At 44.1% G+C, this 12,449-nt stretch overlaps 3 protein-coding genes across 3 annotated transcripts; 1 reads left to right on the top strand and 2 right to left on the bottom strand.

Moving 5' to 3' along the window:
* The first annotated feature begins 7,780 nt into the window (after positions 1-7,780).
* LOC128730325 (phosphomannomutase) lies at positions 7,781-8,752 on the top strand. The gene has a single exon (XM_053823366.1). It carries the CDS (start codon positions 7,869-7,871, stop codon positions 8,625-8,627), a length of 759 nt encoding a protein of 252 aa, XP_053679341.1. The 5' UTR covers positions 7,781-7,868; the 3' UTR covers positions 8,628-8,752.
* A 154-nt stretch (positions 8,753-8,906) lies between these two features.
* Positions 8,907-9,900, bottom strand: LOC128726736 (methylglutaconyl-CoA hydratase, mitochondrial). Its single transcript, XM_053820564.1, has one exon. It carries the CDS (start codon positions 9,898-9,900, stop codon positions 8,938-8,940), a length of 963 nt encoding a protein of 320 aa, XP_053676539.1. The 3' UTR covers positions 8,907-8,937.
* A 641-nt stretch (positions 9,901-10,541) lies between these two features.
* Positions 10,542-11,584, bottom strand: LOC128731435 (signal peptidase complex subunit 3). Its single transcript, XM_053824557.1, has 4 exons — positions 11,513-11,584; positions 11,237-11,448; positions 10,889-11,155; positions 10,542-10,821 (listed from the first exon to the last, which is right to left on the bottom strand). Exons 2-4 carry the CDS (start codon positions 11,377-11,379, stop codon positions 10,692-10,694), a joined length of 540 nt encoding a protein of 179 aa, XP_053680532.1. The 5' UTR covers positions 11,380-11,448; positions 11,513-11,584; the 3' UTR covers positions 10,542-10,691.
* Between the last annotated feature and the right edge of the window lie 865 nt (positions 11,585-12,449).

Genomic DNA, 12,449 nt, shown 5'->3' with positions numbered 1-12,449 from the left:
AGCCCTGGTTCCTGTCCAAACGGACCCGTTTGCAACCCGATCGGTGGGGTTTTGCAGGAATCATCGCGCCAAGCTGTTGCTGTTTAGGTTTCCTATTACCTCATCGGTTTTGTCCCGGGCAAAGCTGCAACAAGGCGGCCTGTATGTGGCCAATCACCACCCCTTCCATTTTCTCACCCCGTTTTCTCGCCGTTTCTCGTGGGTTGCACTTTCTCCTGCGAGTGGCAAGCGCGTTTTTTTTTGTTCGTTTGATGTAGTGTTTCGGGTTTTGCGCCCCATCGGAATCGCGGAACTTTCTTTGGGAGGTGTTTCCTTCAGTCTCGTTTTTGTTGGTGTTGCTTTCAGTACCTACTCCGGGTTGCATAATCGGGCGCGCTTCACTGGGGCGGTAGTGAAAACGGGTTGCTTCATAGCTGAAGTTGCCCAATCGTTTATAAACGGTTTTTGTTGTTGCCACCCCCAACGGCACCAAGGTCAATTCCGTCGTTAAATTTCGCGAAAAAGAGGCTGCAAAAAGCGTCCGTGGTGGTGGTGGTTTTCAATTTCATCAAGAGCAGGGAGCACTTTTTGGGAGTTTTTGGTGTCCGCAGCGCTAGAAAAGGAAGCTAAGCGCGAGGCAAAGCTCGTGAAAGGAAAACCACTCATCGAAGGGTTCGACCCGGTAGTGGTTGCATTCGAGCGCAATAACGTGATTTCTTCTCGGCTTCAGTCTGGTGTCTGCTTCTTATCTGCCTACCGGGCAGCGCCCACCTAACGGTAACTTTAATGGATGGCCACCCCACCACGGTGAGCTTTTCCATGCCCAGTCTCTTTCCTTCGGTTGGGCATGCCCACCGTTCAATTGCCCACTGCGGTTGCATCGTTAGGCTGGTGATCCGTGCCCTCGATGCAGCCGCGTTTCTTGCGTGCGTTTCGTGACGGGGGTTTTCGTGCGACGTGCCACACACGGCAGATATAACGAGTTTCGGTCACGTTGGCGCTGGTCAGGCACTGATTGCGTGTGTATGCGTGCCTGGGAGCGCCGACCCTTACCAAAAACCAAACGAGCCTTCGTGGACGTGTGCTGGCAACAAATTAGACGAGGCTTCTTTTCCTAATAGATTTCAGGCAAATTGCCCCCCCTAAACGTCGTCCGAAAGCTGCGCTCACGACTCGTTTTTGTGTCTAGCGGAAGTATTAAATTATTGAAATTGGAGAAAAAACGGAGATAAAAACGTAACTGCTGTTTGGTTGATTCAAATATTTTTTTTTACATGACACCATTGCTTACATGCAATATCCTTCTTTGCTATATATTTTACAGAGTACGTTAAAAGGCAGCTAACGCAACATTTTCAAATTCGTTTATATCCGCAGTGTTGTTCATTAGATACAGCCCATTAGTATGATCCCATTTTTTTGTCTTGTTTTTAAAAGCTGTGCACACAAAAATGGCCGCTTAAACACGTGTTTCAGAGATCCGGAACTCGGTGTATTCATTTTTGCATTTTGCTTGTTTGTTTAACGTCGTTAAGAAATTGTACTTCATTCGAAGGAATGAGCAATGTATTGAAAGGAAATAATTTCATACAAACGGCTCTACGATTTAAGTTTAATATTTTACATGTACATTCAGAAAAACAGGTCTACCCATAACGCATTACGAATCGTGTGGTCTTCCGTGGGCCACTCGCAGCCTCAGGCAATCGATCGAATGTCCGCGAAAGTGATCCTCCTTCCAGGATCTTCCTGTTGACCTTTAGAACGGCTAGCCGATGGGAACCAGTTCGTCTGGACCCAGGGTGATCTCGGCCTGCCGGACAACACCTTTAGGCAGCTTGAGCGAAAACCACCAAAACCTGTTCCACCTGAAGGAGCCCTACCGGAGCCGTCAGTGAACTGGTTTCGATTTCGATTTCGTTCGATCACCAAGCCCGTCCACGTCGCAAGCTCGGCGGAATTCTTACACCGTGCATTGTCGTGATATCGCAATTCTCACCTATTCACGCAAGCTCCTGGTCCAGCTTCTGGTGGAGGACTCGCACCCTTCTGGGATCGAGTATAATGGCCGAGTTCGAGTGTTCGACTTCAGTGCGCGAGGTTTGCAAACGGTTCGACGCAACTTTTCACTTTTATCTCGCTAACCTTGACATTTTTTTCCACCTATTTTTTCCTTCCTGCTCACGCTCACGATCACAGGGTCTCGTGTCGATCACGTCAAGCTGAAAAAAAAATCTACAATCACGGATAGCATTGTGACAAAGCCCGGTGGCGAATGGCTGAGAGAAGGAAAAATCAACGATCCAACCATGGTACAACTGCTCGATTTTGGTGGTTTGCCATTTTCACGCCTTGGTGCATTCGTCCACTCGTCCATGGCCGTACAATCCGTGTGTGCGGGCTTTTTCACGCGAGGGTCACGGTTGTGAACTTCCTTTCCGTCAACCAGCGCGATCCTTTCCATTGGCCGAACGTTTTATTGGCCGAACGTGGTGAATGCTTTACAAGCACAGTGCTTTAAATCATAAGCCCCTGAAAAAGGGGAAGCGGACATGTGAGGTTTGCCGTTTGTTCAAAGATAATGCCGTGTGATGTCCCGTCTGTATCTTCAAATCTAATCGGCCTGCGACACTTGTAAGAAGCCAATCGATTGCAGACACTTGAATGCATCTTTGTAAGAGGTGCAATATTTGTTCAATCTCCCACCAAGATGAGGAACTTTCCTTGCCGGCGGCTTCAAGACATACATTTTAACTACTTCTTAAATTGATTGTTCGTGTTTCGGTGCACTTTCGATATCTTCACCTGTGCCGACTACACGCCGCCTAATTACGCATGTACTAGCCGTTAAATAAATATGACATTCGCTTATTTAGCAACCTGTCAACATGTGAAGTGCATGTTCGATTGGATGAAGCTCAGCGGTTTACTATCAAGCGGCTATATGCCCAAGAACACCGCCGTTGAACCACCCTCGGAAAGGGATTAACAGCCCTCCCCACCCACTCACACGAATGGGCGGCGTGGAAATCGGTTTCCGCCTTATGGAGGAGTAAAACAAAAAAAAGGCAAACCACACAACGCAAAATCACCGTACAGCGTTGCGCGTTAAAACGCGATCGAGTGGAACCAATTAAGAACGCGTACACTCCAACAATCGTCAACGAGGCTCACGAAGGTCCTGAGGAGGGGGTTTTCTGCTCGTGGAAGAGGTGCTGGGTGGGGTGCTGGACTCATCCAGACATTCGAAAGGCGACGTTCCGCCGGGTGGGGTTTGAAGGTTTTGCGTTACTGGCGTTACGGAATAGTGAATGGTGCTGAAATTGCCGGCGGACCACGTATACTAGGGCTAGCGGGAAAAAATGCACGAAATTCAGCAATGACGCACGAACGAAAAACGGGCGAATTTTGCTCACAAATCGGTGCATTCGAGTATTAGTAGTCATCATTCTCATGGGTGCAATTCTAACTTTTACTATTTTTAGTACCTTTTTTTAGTACTTTTTTGGAAGATTTTTGGCGGGAAAAATATTACAACGGATGCATACGAACGTACTGTATTAATATGACCACACTATTAGTTCTTAAATCATGCATAATTTTAGAATAAAAAGAAACAATAAATTCAAATACGATAACTAATATAGTAAAGCTATTTCACTAGAAAAAAAAAACACACACACAAGAATCCCTGCTATAAGTAAACCAAATAATATAAGCAATAGAAATGTATGACAATAAATAGATACTGTGTTTTGTTTGAATTTGTTTTATTTTTCTCACAAGGTATTTAGCGTGTTTTCCCGCTGGTGCCATTTCAAACGCTCAAAAGCCCTTCGAAAATAAACCATTCTCAGTGAACCATGGAAACTTCCTTCATACAAAAGGTGAATGACCTTCCATAGACGTCGAAAGGTGAAACCTGTATCAGATAGCTCTACCCTCGAACACGAGTTCCAGCTCGTGCGGGGGCGATCGATAGCAAGAAGCCGTCAAGAAAACGCCAACATTAAAGACCATCACCAAACCCCCCCCCCCCCCCCCCCCCCCGAAAGACATTTGAGAAAGGGCTCACGATTATTCAACGCGCGTGGGGCTGCTGCAGTTTGGCGAGCTTTTTTCCTTTTTTTTTTTGAAACGTATCGTTTGGGGTAGGCCCTGGGCACGATTTCGAAGGATTGGTCGGGTTCGTGCAGATGAAGCTTTGAAGCAGCTAAAACCCCGGAAAAAGGAGTACAGTTTCGCTCCGGCACCCTGACACGTGCAAGACGCTATTCTTTCGAGGCGAACCATGATCGACACTTTCCCTTTCACTGCGTAGTCGGAGATGGCGAACGTGGGCCGAGAGTTGTTCCTTCACTTCCGGTATCAAGCGCCCGGGACACATGACATGTAGGAAACCGATTCGACGAAGCACCTTCTGATCGCGCTGCATCTTAAGAGCGTTACATTACGGTACTTTTCGGTGTGGAAAGTGAAACGATCGTGTGTGGAGTGCTCCAGATAAAAAAAAAGCTCGTTAAACTTCCGGGCAGCCCCAGCTGCGCATGATTCGGTAAGTCTTCTTCCGGATCGTGCTCGCTGACGTAAGTGGACGTAAGACCTGCATGCATGTGCAATTTTTACCCTCTCAACGTAATCGTCCACCGGAATCAATCGACCCATGGCGATGTGGTTCATTCGAAAAAAGCTCGCTACCGAAAATGCACTTCATATTATTATTTGCAAAGCCCGATGTAAGATACACCCAGGAAGTGCCGTTGTTAGATGCATGATCACTAGGCGACCGGTGTCGTTGGCATGGGTGTTTGCAAAACCACCCCTGGGGGTGCTATCTTATCACACTGATGGCATCGGGTAGCTCGATGTCTTGGGAACAAAACTGGTTGCGGTCATACCAGCCCGGGTGAGAGAAGTCCTCGGTAGGAGTCCCACTTGCATCTGGGGCACACGCGTCACCGGGAGGAAGTAGGACAGACGCGTACAACCTAATCAAGACGGGCAAAGTTGTCCGAGATCACGAGATAGCTCCGTCCGGGGGTGTCCGATAGCCATCGTCCGGTTATCGATGTTGGTCAACAGGATTCCCCCATTTGGTGGTGAAGATTCCTCGCCCTACCGTGACCGATACGGTGGTCCAACCCAACAGCAGGATCCCGGGCAAAAGAAACTTATTTTTCTGGCTCCAATGTCTCGGCGTATGCTGTGTACGCAGCATTAGTAAATCTGCGGAAACCTGTGGAATGATTCTAGATCTACACACCGCACCGCATGAGGTGATCGGAAAGTATGATCCAGGCCGGTTTTTCCGATACCAGTTCTTACAGGGTGATGAAACTCGAACCAAGCCACGCGGATATCGGGCGGCAACTCGAACGGGAGCAAAGTCTACAATGGCTCGATTGGTTGGAAACATACTCAACCTTGAGACTTAAACCGGCTTCTGGTCGACAACTGGCACCACCAGTTCAGACAAATCGTTCTTCGGTGTGGCAGATAATTCTTATCACCGAGCCTGTTTGATCGCAAATATCCGCCTTTCTACTGACGAAGGATGAAGTTAGTTTAGTTTTATTTGGGCTAGTTAAAGCGAATCGCATTGCCTATTGACTGTTATCGATTTATATGGCCATTATCAATTGATAGTTAGCAATTTTTAGAAACGATTTTACACCCAGAGATAAGTAAAAAACGTAAATTATTGATCATATAGTATTACTCAAATGATGAATGCCTTACATATTCAAAAATGAAATTAATACGCTGCCACAAACTGAGACGTTATTCTGATTATGTATTGATGACTTGCTGTTTTAACGTTTTTTTTAAAATAAACTTTGTTCTAATGAATGAATTCCATTGTGAGTCTATTTTGTTCAATGGTATTTTTTAAATAGAACACAACTAACTTTGTTCAAAGATAAATAGGAAGTCTGGAACATTGATGGCAATAATGCATTGAATTCAGTTTGTATATTTGTGTTTGTTACAGCTACAAGCTCTGTGTGCGACGGATTTGAAATGGTTTTTTTTTATTCTAGCTCTTTGAATTTATGTTCTTTTCAATTCATTATTACATTACATTCAATTTGTTATTACATTATGTCATTCGAATTTTTAAGCATGAATGTGCCGATCAAAACGATTAAAAGATGCAAAAATAGACAACATTTTCGTCATTATTGCCACTAAAACTGCAAGCTCAAATACAGCAACGAAATGTTGAGCCCAAACCGGCAAGCTACTATTCGTCGAAAAATCGATGTCCCACTTTTACGCGGTCCAGCGACCATCGAAACCTGCTCGATCTTCAGCCAACTGGCTCGAAATCGAACCCGATCGAGGAAAACGAGTTTTATTCCGCACCGTGCCAAATAAACATACTCGCTGCAGCATCTCTTCGATCGCATTTTGGCTTGGTATGATGAATCGAAACTCGCCTAGTTATGCAACACGATCCCAAACATTCCAGTGACCGAGGGAGACAGAAAAAGTCATCTAAAAACGCTCTCTGGCGACTCCTTCGAATAAATGGACAAGCCTGATCGGCATACGAGACGGTTACAGCATGCTAACTTCCACAAGCAGGGTGCTGCAGAGCGTCGGGAGAACCATTTGCACACTCACTTGCCTTCCAAATAAAGCGCAAAATTGCTCCCATCGATGTACAACGACTCAGCGAAAGGATTAGACGGTTTAGTTTCAGGAAGGAGAATATTTTTTGCCAATAGCACGATCAGCTAAAAATAGCTTTCGGGTGAAAGCTTAAGTTGTGTTGCAGCACCGGGTTTCGTTGCTTCAAAGTTCGGTTGTCTAGAGTCTAGACCTTCAAATGCCCATCGAACTCGAGGTGAATTGTTGCATAAATGGCAACGGACAGCTTTCCTGCATACGCCAACACACTCGCAGGGTCTGAGGCGATCTTTTATGTTGGGTCAGAGCAGGTCGGGAACCAAAAAAAAACATGAGCAGCAGTTGAAAACGTGCCAGTTGACACACAACGATAGTGGGAGCTTACGTAACACCGATCGAGGAAAGTCAGGATCGATCGCTTCTGGAGACTAGTTTTTTAGGAGACGGTTTTTTTTCACGCATATTTTAGGCGCAGAAACGAGGGCTCAAGTTTATGGTTTAGCCACCATAGCAATGCCTAGTGTCATGTAAATTGATCTATGAAAGCTGTAGGAATGTGCAATGCGGAACAAATTAAACGTACGTAGGTGGGTACGAGGCACATAAATTATCATGCCTGGTGTAGACACGAAAGCAACGGTTTAAATGTGTATTGTTTGAAAATCATGACTAACGATCTTGATGTGAATTACTATCGGTAAACAGATGAGGTGTATTCAGACATCAGCAAAGCAATGATGCAAATAATTCCAACGTGGTGTATGTTAGCTGCTATAATTGTTGATGAATTAAAGCAATTAATCTGAACTACAGTTCAGTGTACTAAACGCGTTGGAAATACTTTAAAAAATCGCGTTTTTGATACAAACTCATGACATGCAACGGCCCTCACCGTTAGCTGAGCGTATAAAGCATAAAATGAATTAATTCTGGAACATAAATTATTTGTAATTAACTGTCGTCATACAACCGAATAATCGCAGTGATATTTTGCAATGCAGCTTAAAATGACATTTGCCGAAAGCTTCGCCGAGCTTTTTTATTCCACGTATTTGTTGTTTACGTCTGTTGACAGCCGGTTAATGTTTACTTTGGCAAAGTTTTTTTTTCACTTTCGCTGCACTCTACACTTTCCCAGTCAAGGATAGGTGTTTGTTTGAATTTTAGCGTTAGTCATTGAAGGGCATTAGTCAATAGCGATTTAGTTACATCTTGTTTTGTGGTATAGAGCTGTAATTTATTATTTCATATACAAGATGGATCATCCAAGAGAGGACGTGTTGATTCTCTTCGATGTTGATGGTACATTAACACGCCCGCGAGAGCTTATCACGGAGGAAATGAAGAATTTTCTGTACCAGCAAGTGTTGCCTCGGGCCACTATTGGAGTGGTGGGTGGTTCTGATTTGGAAAAGATGTGCGAACAGTTGAATGGGCAAGAATTTTTGCAAAAGTTCGACTATGTTTTTCCGGAAAATGGGCTGGTGCAGTACGAAGGTGGCAAGGAGATGGGCAAGATGTCTATTAGTCAGCACCTTGGAGAGGATATTCTGAAGCGGTTCATAAATTTTTGCTTACACTATATCGCCGACCTGGAGCTACCCATAAAGCGTGGCACATTTGTTGAATTCCGCAATGGCATGCTGAACATCAGCCCAATCGGACGCAACTGTTCTTCGGAAGAGCGCAAGCAGTTCTACGAATATGACCAGGCACATCAGGTACGACAGAAGATGATTGACCGTGTTCGAAAGGAATTCCACGAAGTAGATCTAACGTACAGCATCGGTGGACAGATTAGCTTCGACGTGTATCCAGTGGGATGGGATAAGACGTTCTGTTTGCGCCATGTGTCCAAGCGCTCGCGCGAGTTTAAAGAAATACACTTTTTTGGTGATAAGACTAGCCCCGGTGGAAACGATTACGAAATTTTTAGTCATCCCCAGACAATCGGACATAGCGTCACATCGCCTGAGGACACAAGGAAGCAGTTGGTTGAATTGCTAAAGCTGTAGTCAAACGAGAAAGAAGCAACAAGTGGATTGCAAAATGAATTTGGTTTTCAAAACTTCGAACGGATGTTTATTTAACTTCCATGGTTTCGTTTACGGTCGGCTAGGACCACAGATAATTGGCATTGCTGCAAGGTACGCAGGGTTGGTTCGGTTAATTCGGTTGGAAAGAATACCGAGTCAATAAAAAAAATGATAGCAAATTGTAAATGGAATATAAATGCACTTTCTTCTATCACAGTGAGTTATACCCTACTGTTAGCGGTTGGTCGAACCGAGCATTCTTGGTTTTGCGTTTCGCATGCAGTCGCTATTACTCGCCAATAAAGTTTGGTTTCCTCTTTTCGGCAAAGGCACGCAGACCTTCGATGCGATCCTTTGTTGGAATCACCTGCGCGTAACAAGCCTCCTCGATGGCGTACCCGGTGCCTATGTCGACCTGCAAACCCTTATCAATCGCTCGTTTGGCCATTCGTACGCCAACTGGCCCATTGGGGACAATTTCCATCGCGAGCTGCAGTGCCCGTTGGTACGCAGCGTCACCGGTTTCGTTCGGTTGCACGGCGTGATTCACAATGCCGAGGGATTTCGCTTCTTCACCGCTGAATTGGCGTGCAGTGAAGATCAACTCCTTCGCAACGGCTGGATTGAGGATACGCGGAAGGCGCTGTGTGCCACCGGCTCCGGGGATGATTCCCAGCTTCGTTTCTACCAGTCCCAGTTTAGCGTTGGTGGCCACGACGCGCATATCGCACGCTAAAGCCATCTCGAGCCCTCCGCCAAGAGCGGCCCCGTCGATTGCGGCTACAACTGGTGTGGGCATCTGCTCGATGTTGACCATCATTTGGCGTAGTTTTGACACGAATCGGCTCACCTCCTGAGGCGTGAAGGTGGCACGTTCCTTTAGATCAGCTCCGGCGCAGAATATGCCCGGCACCAGACTGCGCAGAATCACAACCCGTACGTTTTTGTCGTGCGCAAGGACCTCAATAGCATCAAGTAGTTGGGTCACCAGCGATTTACTGAAGGAATTTCTTGCCTTTGGCCTATTCATTCCCAGGACGGCGATGCCCTGCTTGTCCTCCTCGGTGAGATACGTGAGCTGAAGCTCTTGGTTTGGTGCAACATCAGCAGCGGCTCCTGCAGGACTTTTAGAATGATCGTCATTGTACATGCGACGAGCCGTAGTAATGACCGGGTGCCAGGAGCTCAGGCTGTGCGCGTTCACAAAGCTCTGCTTTGCTAAGCGGGCGCCAAACAGAGCAGTTTTTAACATTTTGTTCTGAAAATTGATAACTTTTTTCACTAAAAAAACAACTGACGATGTAAGGACGTTATCTGAATGCACTCTAGCACGAAAGTGAAAGTATCTGATCGTTGTGATCGCGAGGTGGTTTGTTGCCCAAACTGAAAGTTACATAATTCTTCTTCTTCTTCGGTTTCAAAAGTAAAGTATAATCGTTATTGTATGCGCAATACGCGATTTTTGTGTGTACGCGTGAAAAAAATAATTTTTTACTGGCTTTTGTTCTCTAGGCAGCGTTGATAAAGATGCCTGAGATTTTTTTAAATTAAAAAAAACAGGATATTCTGTTGTAATGACTACCAAAACAAACGTAAAGCATACGCAATTTGACATATTAAAATCAAATGTAATACGTCAGATGGGATGAAACTCTTTTGAATCGAGACGTTTTAATACAGTTGTTAAATTATTCGTAGTTTCACCAACTGACCAAATTGAGATTAAATCAATGAAATAGAACTTAGGATGACAATGGGTTACAACATTCATTTCAACATAATAGAAAAAAATAGAATCTTGCTGGATTACATCAATGCCAGGAACCGTCATCGAATAGGTCCCTCAAATGTTGGGTTTGGATTGCTACACAGCGTGCAAGCGATTTGGTGATTTGTGATAAATTCCTTCGCAATTTATTACGATACCATTCTCAATTCTTCACTCACATCGAAAAATGGTTTAAGATCGAAATTACAGTCCAAGCGATGTCGACTCAAATAGCAGCTTGAAGTTAGCAGGGCGACATCTTATCTTCTCTAAGACTAGACTGGTGATTCGATATACGATTCTGGAAACTTAAAGGAATGCTGTCCGTGAGCGAACACACTCGGCAGCAGCCCAGCGTTGGGGATAATATTCCAGGATAACGTAAGCGTAACATTCCGGTGTCCTCTGAAAGGCGTAAACAAACAGGTTTAGTTGTGCCACGAACAACAACTGGTTCACCACTAGTTCTTACTTCAAACCATTTCCGTCATCCCAGAAGTAGTACTTCGTGTTCATGTTCTTGAAGTCCAAGTTGGCATTTTCTCCACGCAGGATAATTTTGTCCCACAACACCACTTGGTTGAGTTCGTTCTGTTCCGTGGTGTACTCGGCTGTAAGGTACAGGAACAGCTGCTTCACGTTCCAGTTGAACAGGGGGTTGAGATCGGTGCCGAGATCGAATGTGATGAAGCCGAGATCATTTTTCTCTCTGGAAGCGCTGAAGTCTGGAACATTTTTGCTGGAAATTAAAATTGCCGATGATTACGTGGCTTTTGGAACCCGTGCAGCCGGCACCCGGCTCGGGCATAATCCTACTTACACCAGTACTTTGACTGTATTTATTTTTGCATCCGTACGATAATCGTAAAAGAACGTGGAAGCAAAGCAGCAGAAGGTTAGAACCGAAAGCACGCTTAGCGAATACGCTAAAATCGCGTTTCCGCGGGTCATAACAGTGTGCATGTTGAATGTGTGTTTTTAAAGCCTTCAGTCACAATAGACAACACCGCACTGCGCGAATTGTTATTTCAACTGTAAAATAAAGAATTAGGTAAAAGGATGCTTCCACTTGATAGGGATATTTAGGAGATCGGACCTAATGAGACAAACGATAAATAAATATAAATTTCCTCGCGGATGCTTCGGAAATCTCAGTTTTGTTAGTTAGTTTGACACGAAGCAAACAACTGTCAGCTTCAACAAGCAGCAAAAAAAATAAAATAACTGTCACTTTGACAGTTGGAGTACAGCATAGGGCTGGGCATGTTGAACATATTCGTTTGCTATAAAAATATGAATAAATCAGTTAATTTCCTAACATAATCTTATAATCATTTAACCAGCTAATTATCAATAATGCTCAATTTTTAAACTATCTAATACACAAATCCATACAGACATTGATTGACAAAGCTTTGGATGAGAATAGGGCAAATGTCCTCAAGTATTCCAATGCTGATTTTGATTGTTTTAGTCATGATGCCCAACAAATCAAGCTCACCACAACACGATCTGATAATTCTGATCTGATGTGCATTTCAAATATAAATTGTTCAAAATATAGCTTGATTGTTTATTTGCTGTTGAAAGTTAGTCGAAATTGGTGGCGGATTCTGACAATTAAGTTAGGAATAGTTTTAACTATTTTAGCATTTATTTTTAATGAATTTTCGTAAGGTCATTTTTGTAAAAATTCTGTTGAAAGCATCATTTTCATCACGATCGCTTAGCTGAAATAATTAATAACAATTAATTGAAAAATGCGCCATGATTTCGAAAGGTAAATCACAAATCCTATAACAAATCTGTAATCTTAAGTCTGTAAAGTCGAAATGAAATAAGAAAGTATGTGCAGGCTAGGTCAAAATGTCGATAATATTTATAAGGGTTTGTATGATGTATTAAAGGAATTCCTCCATGTCTGCAGTGTTCCGTTGATCAGTAATATTTAACAATAAAAAACAATCAACAGTTTATATCGTTCGATTTTTTAAGCAAATGGAAAACTTACCATCATTGTCTTTTGCAATATT

This window comes from Anopheles nili, chromosome 2 (genome assembly GCF_943737925.1).
Source record: "Anopheles nili chromosome 2, idAnoNiliSN_F5_01, whole genome shotgun sequence".
Classification (NCBI taxonomy): Eukaryota; Metazoa; Arthropoda; class Insecta; order Diptera; family Culicidae; genus Anopheles; species Anopheles nili.
Note: the sequence above shows the minus strand (reverse complement) of the source record. Positions and strands in the feature narration are given on the sequence as shown.

Coding starts and splice junctions, on each gene's coding strand:
- LOC128730325 (XM_053823366.1), top strand. CDS start 7,869: ATGGATCATCCAAGAGAGGACGTGTTGATTCTCTTCGATGTTGATGGT.
- LOC128726736 (XM_053820564.1), bottom strand. CDS start 9,900: ATGTTAAAAACTGCTCTGTTTGGCGCCCGCTTAGCAAAGCAGAGCTTT.
- LOC128731435 (XM_053824557.1), bottom strand. CDS start 11,379: ATGCACACTGTTATGACCCGCGGAAACGCGATTTTAGCGTATTCGCTA. Junction 11,156..11,236: donor AATACAGTCAAAGTACTGGT/GTAAGTAGGATT, acceptor TTTAATTTCCAG/CAAAAATGTTCCAGACTTCA. Junction 10,822..10,888: donor GATGACGGAAATGGTTTGAA/GTAAGAACTAGT, acceptor TACGCCTTTCAG/AGGACACCGGAATGTTACGC.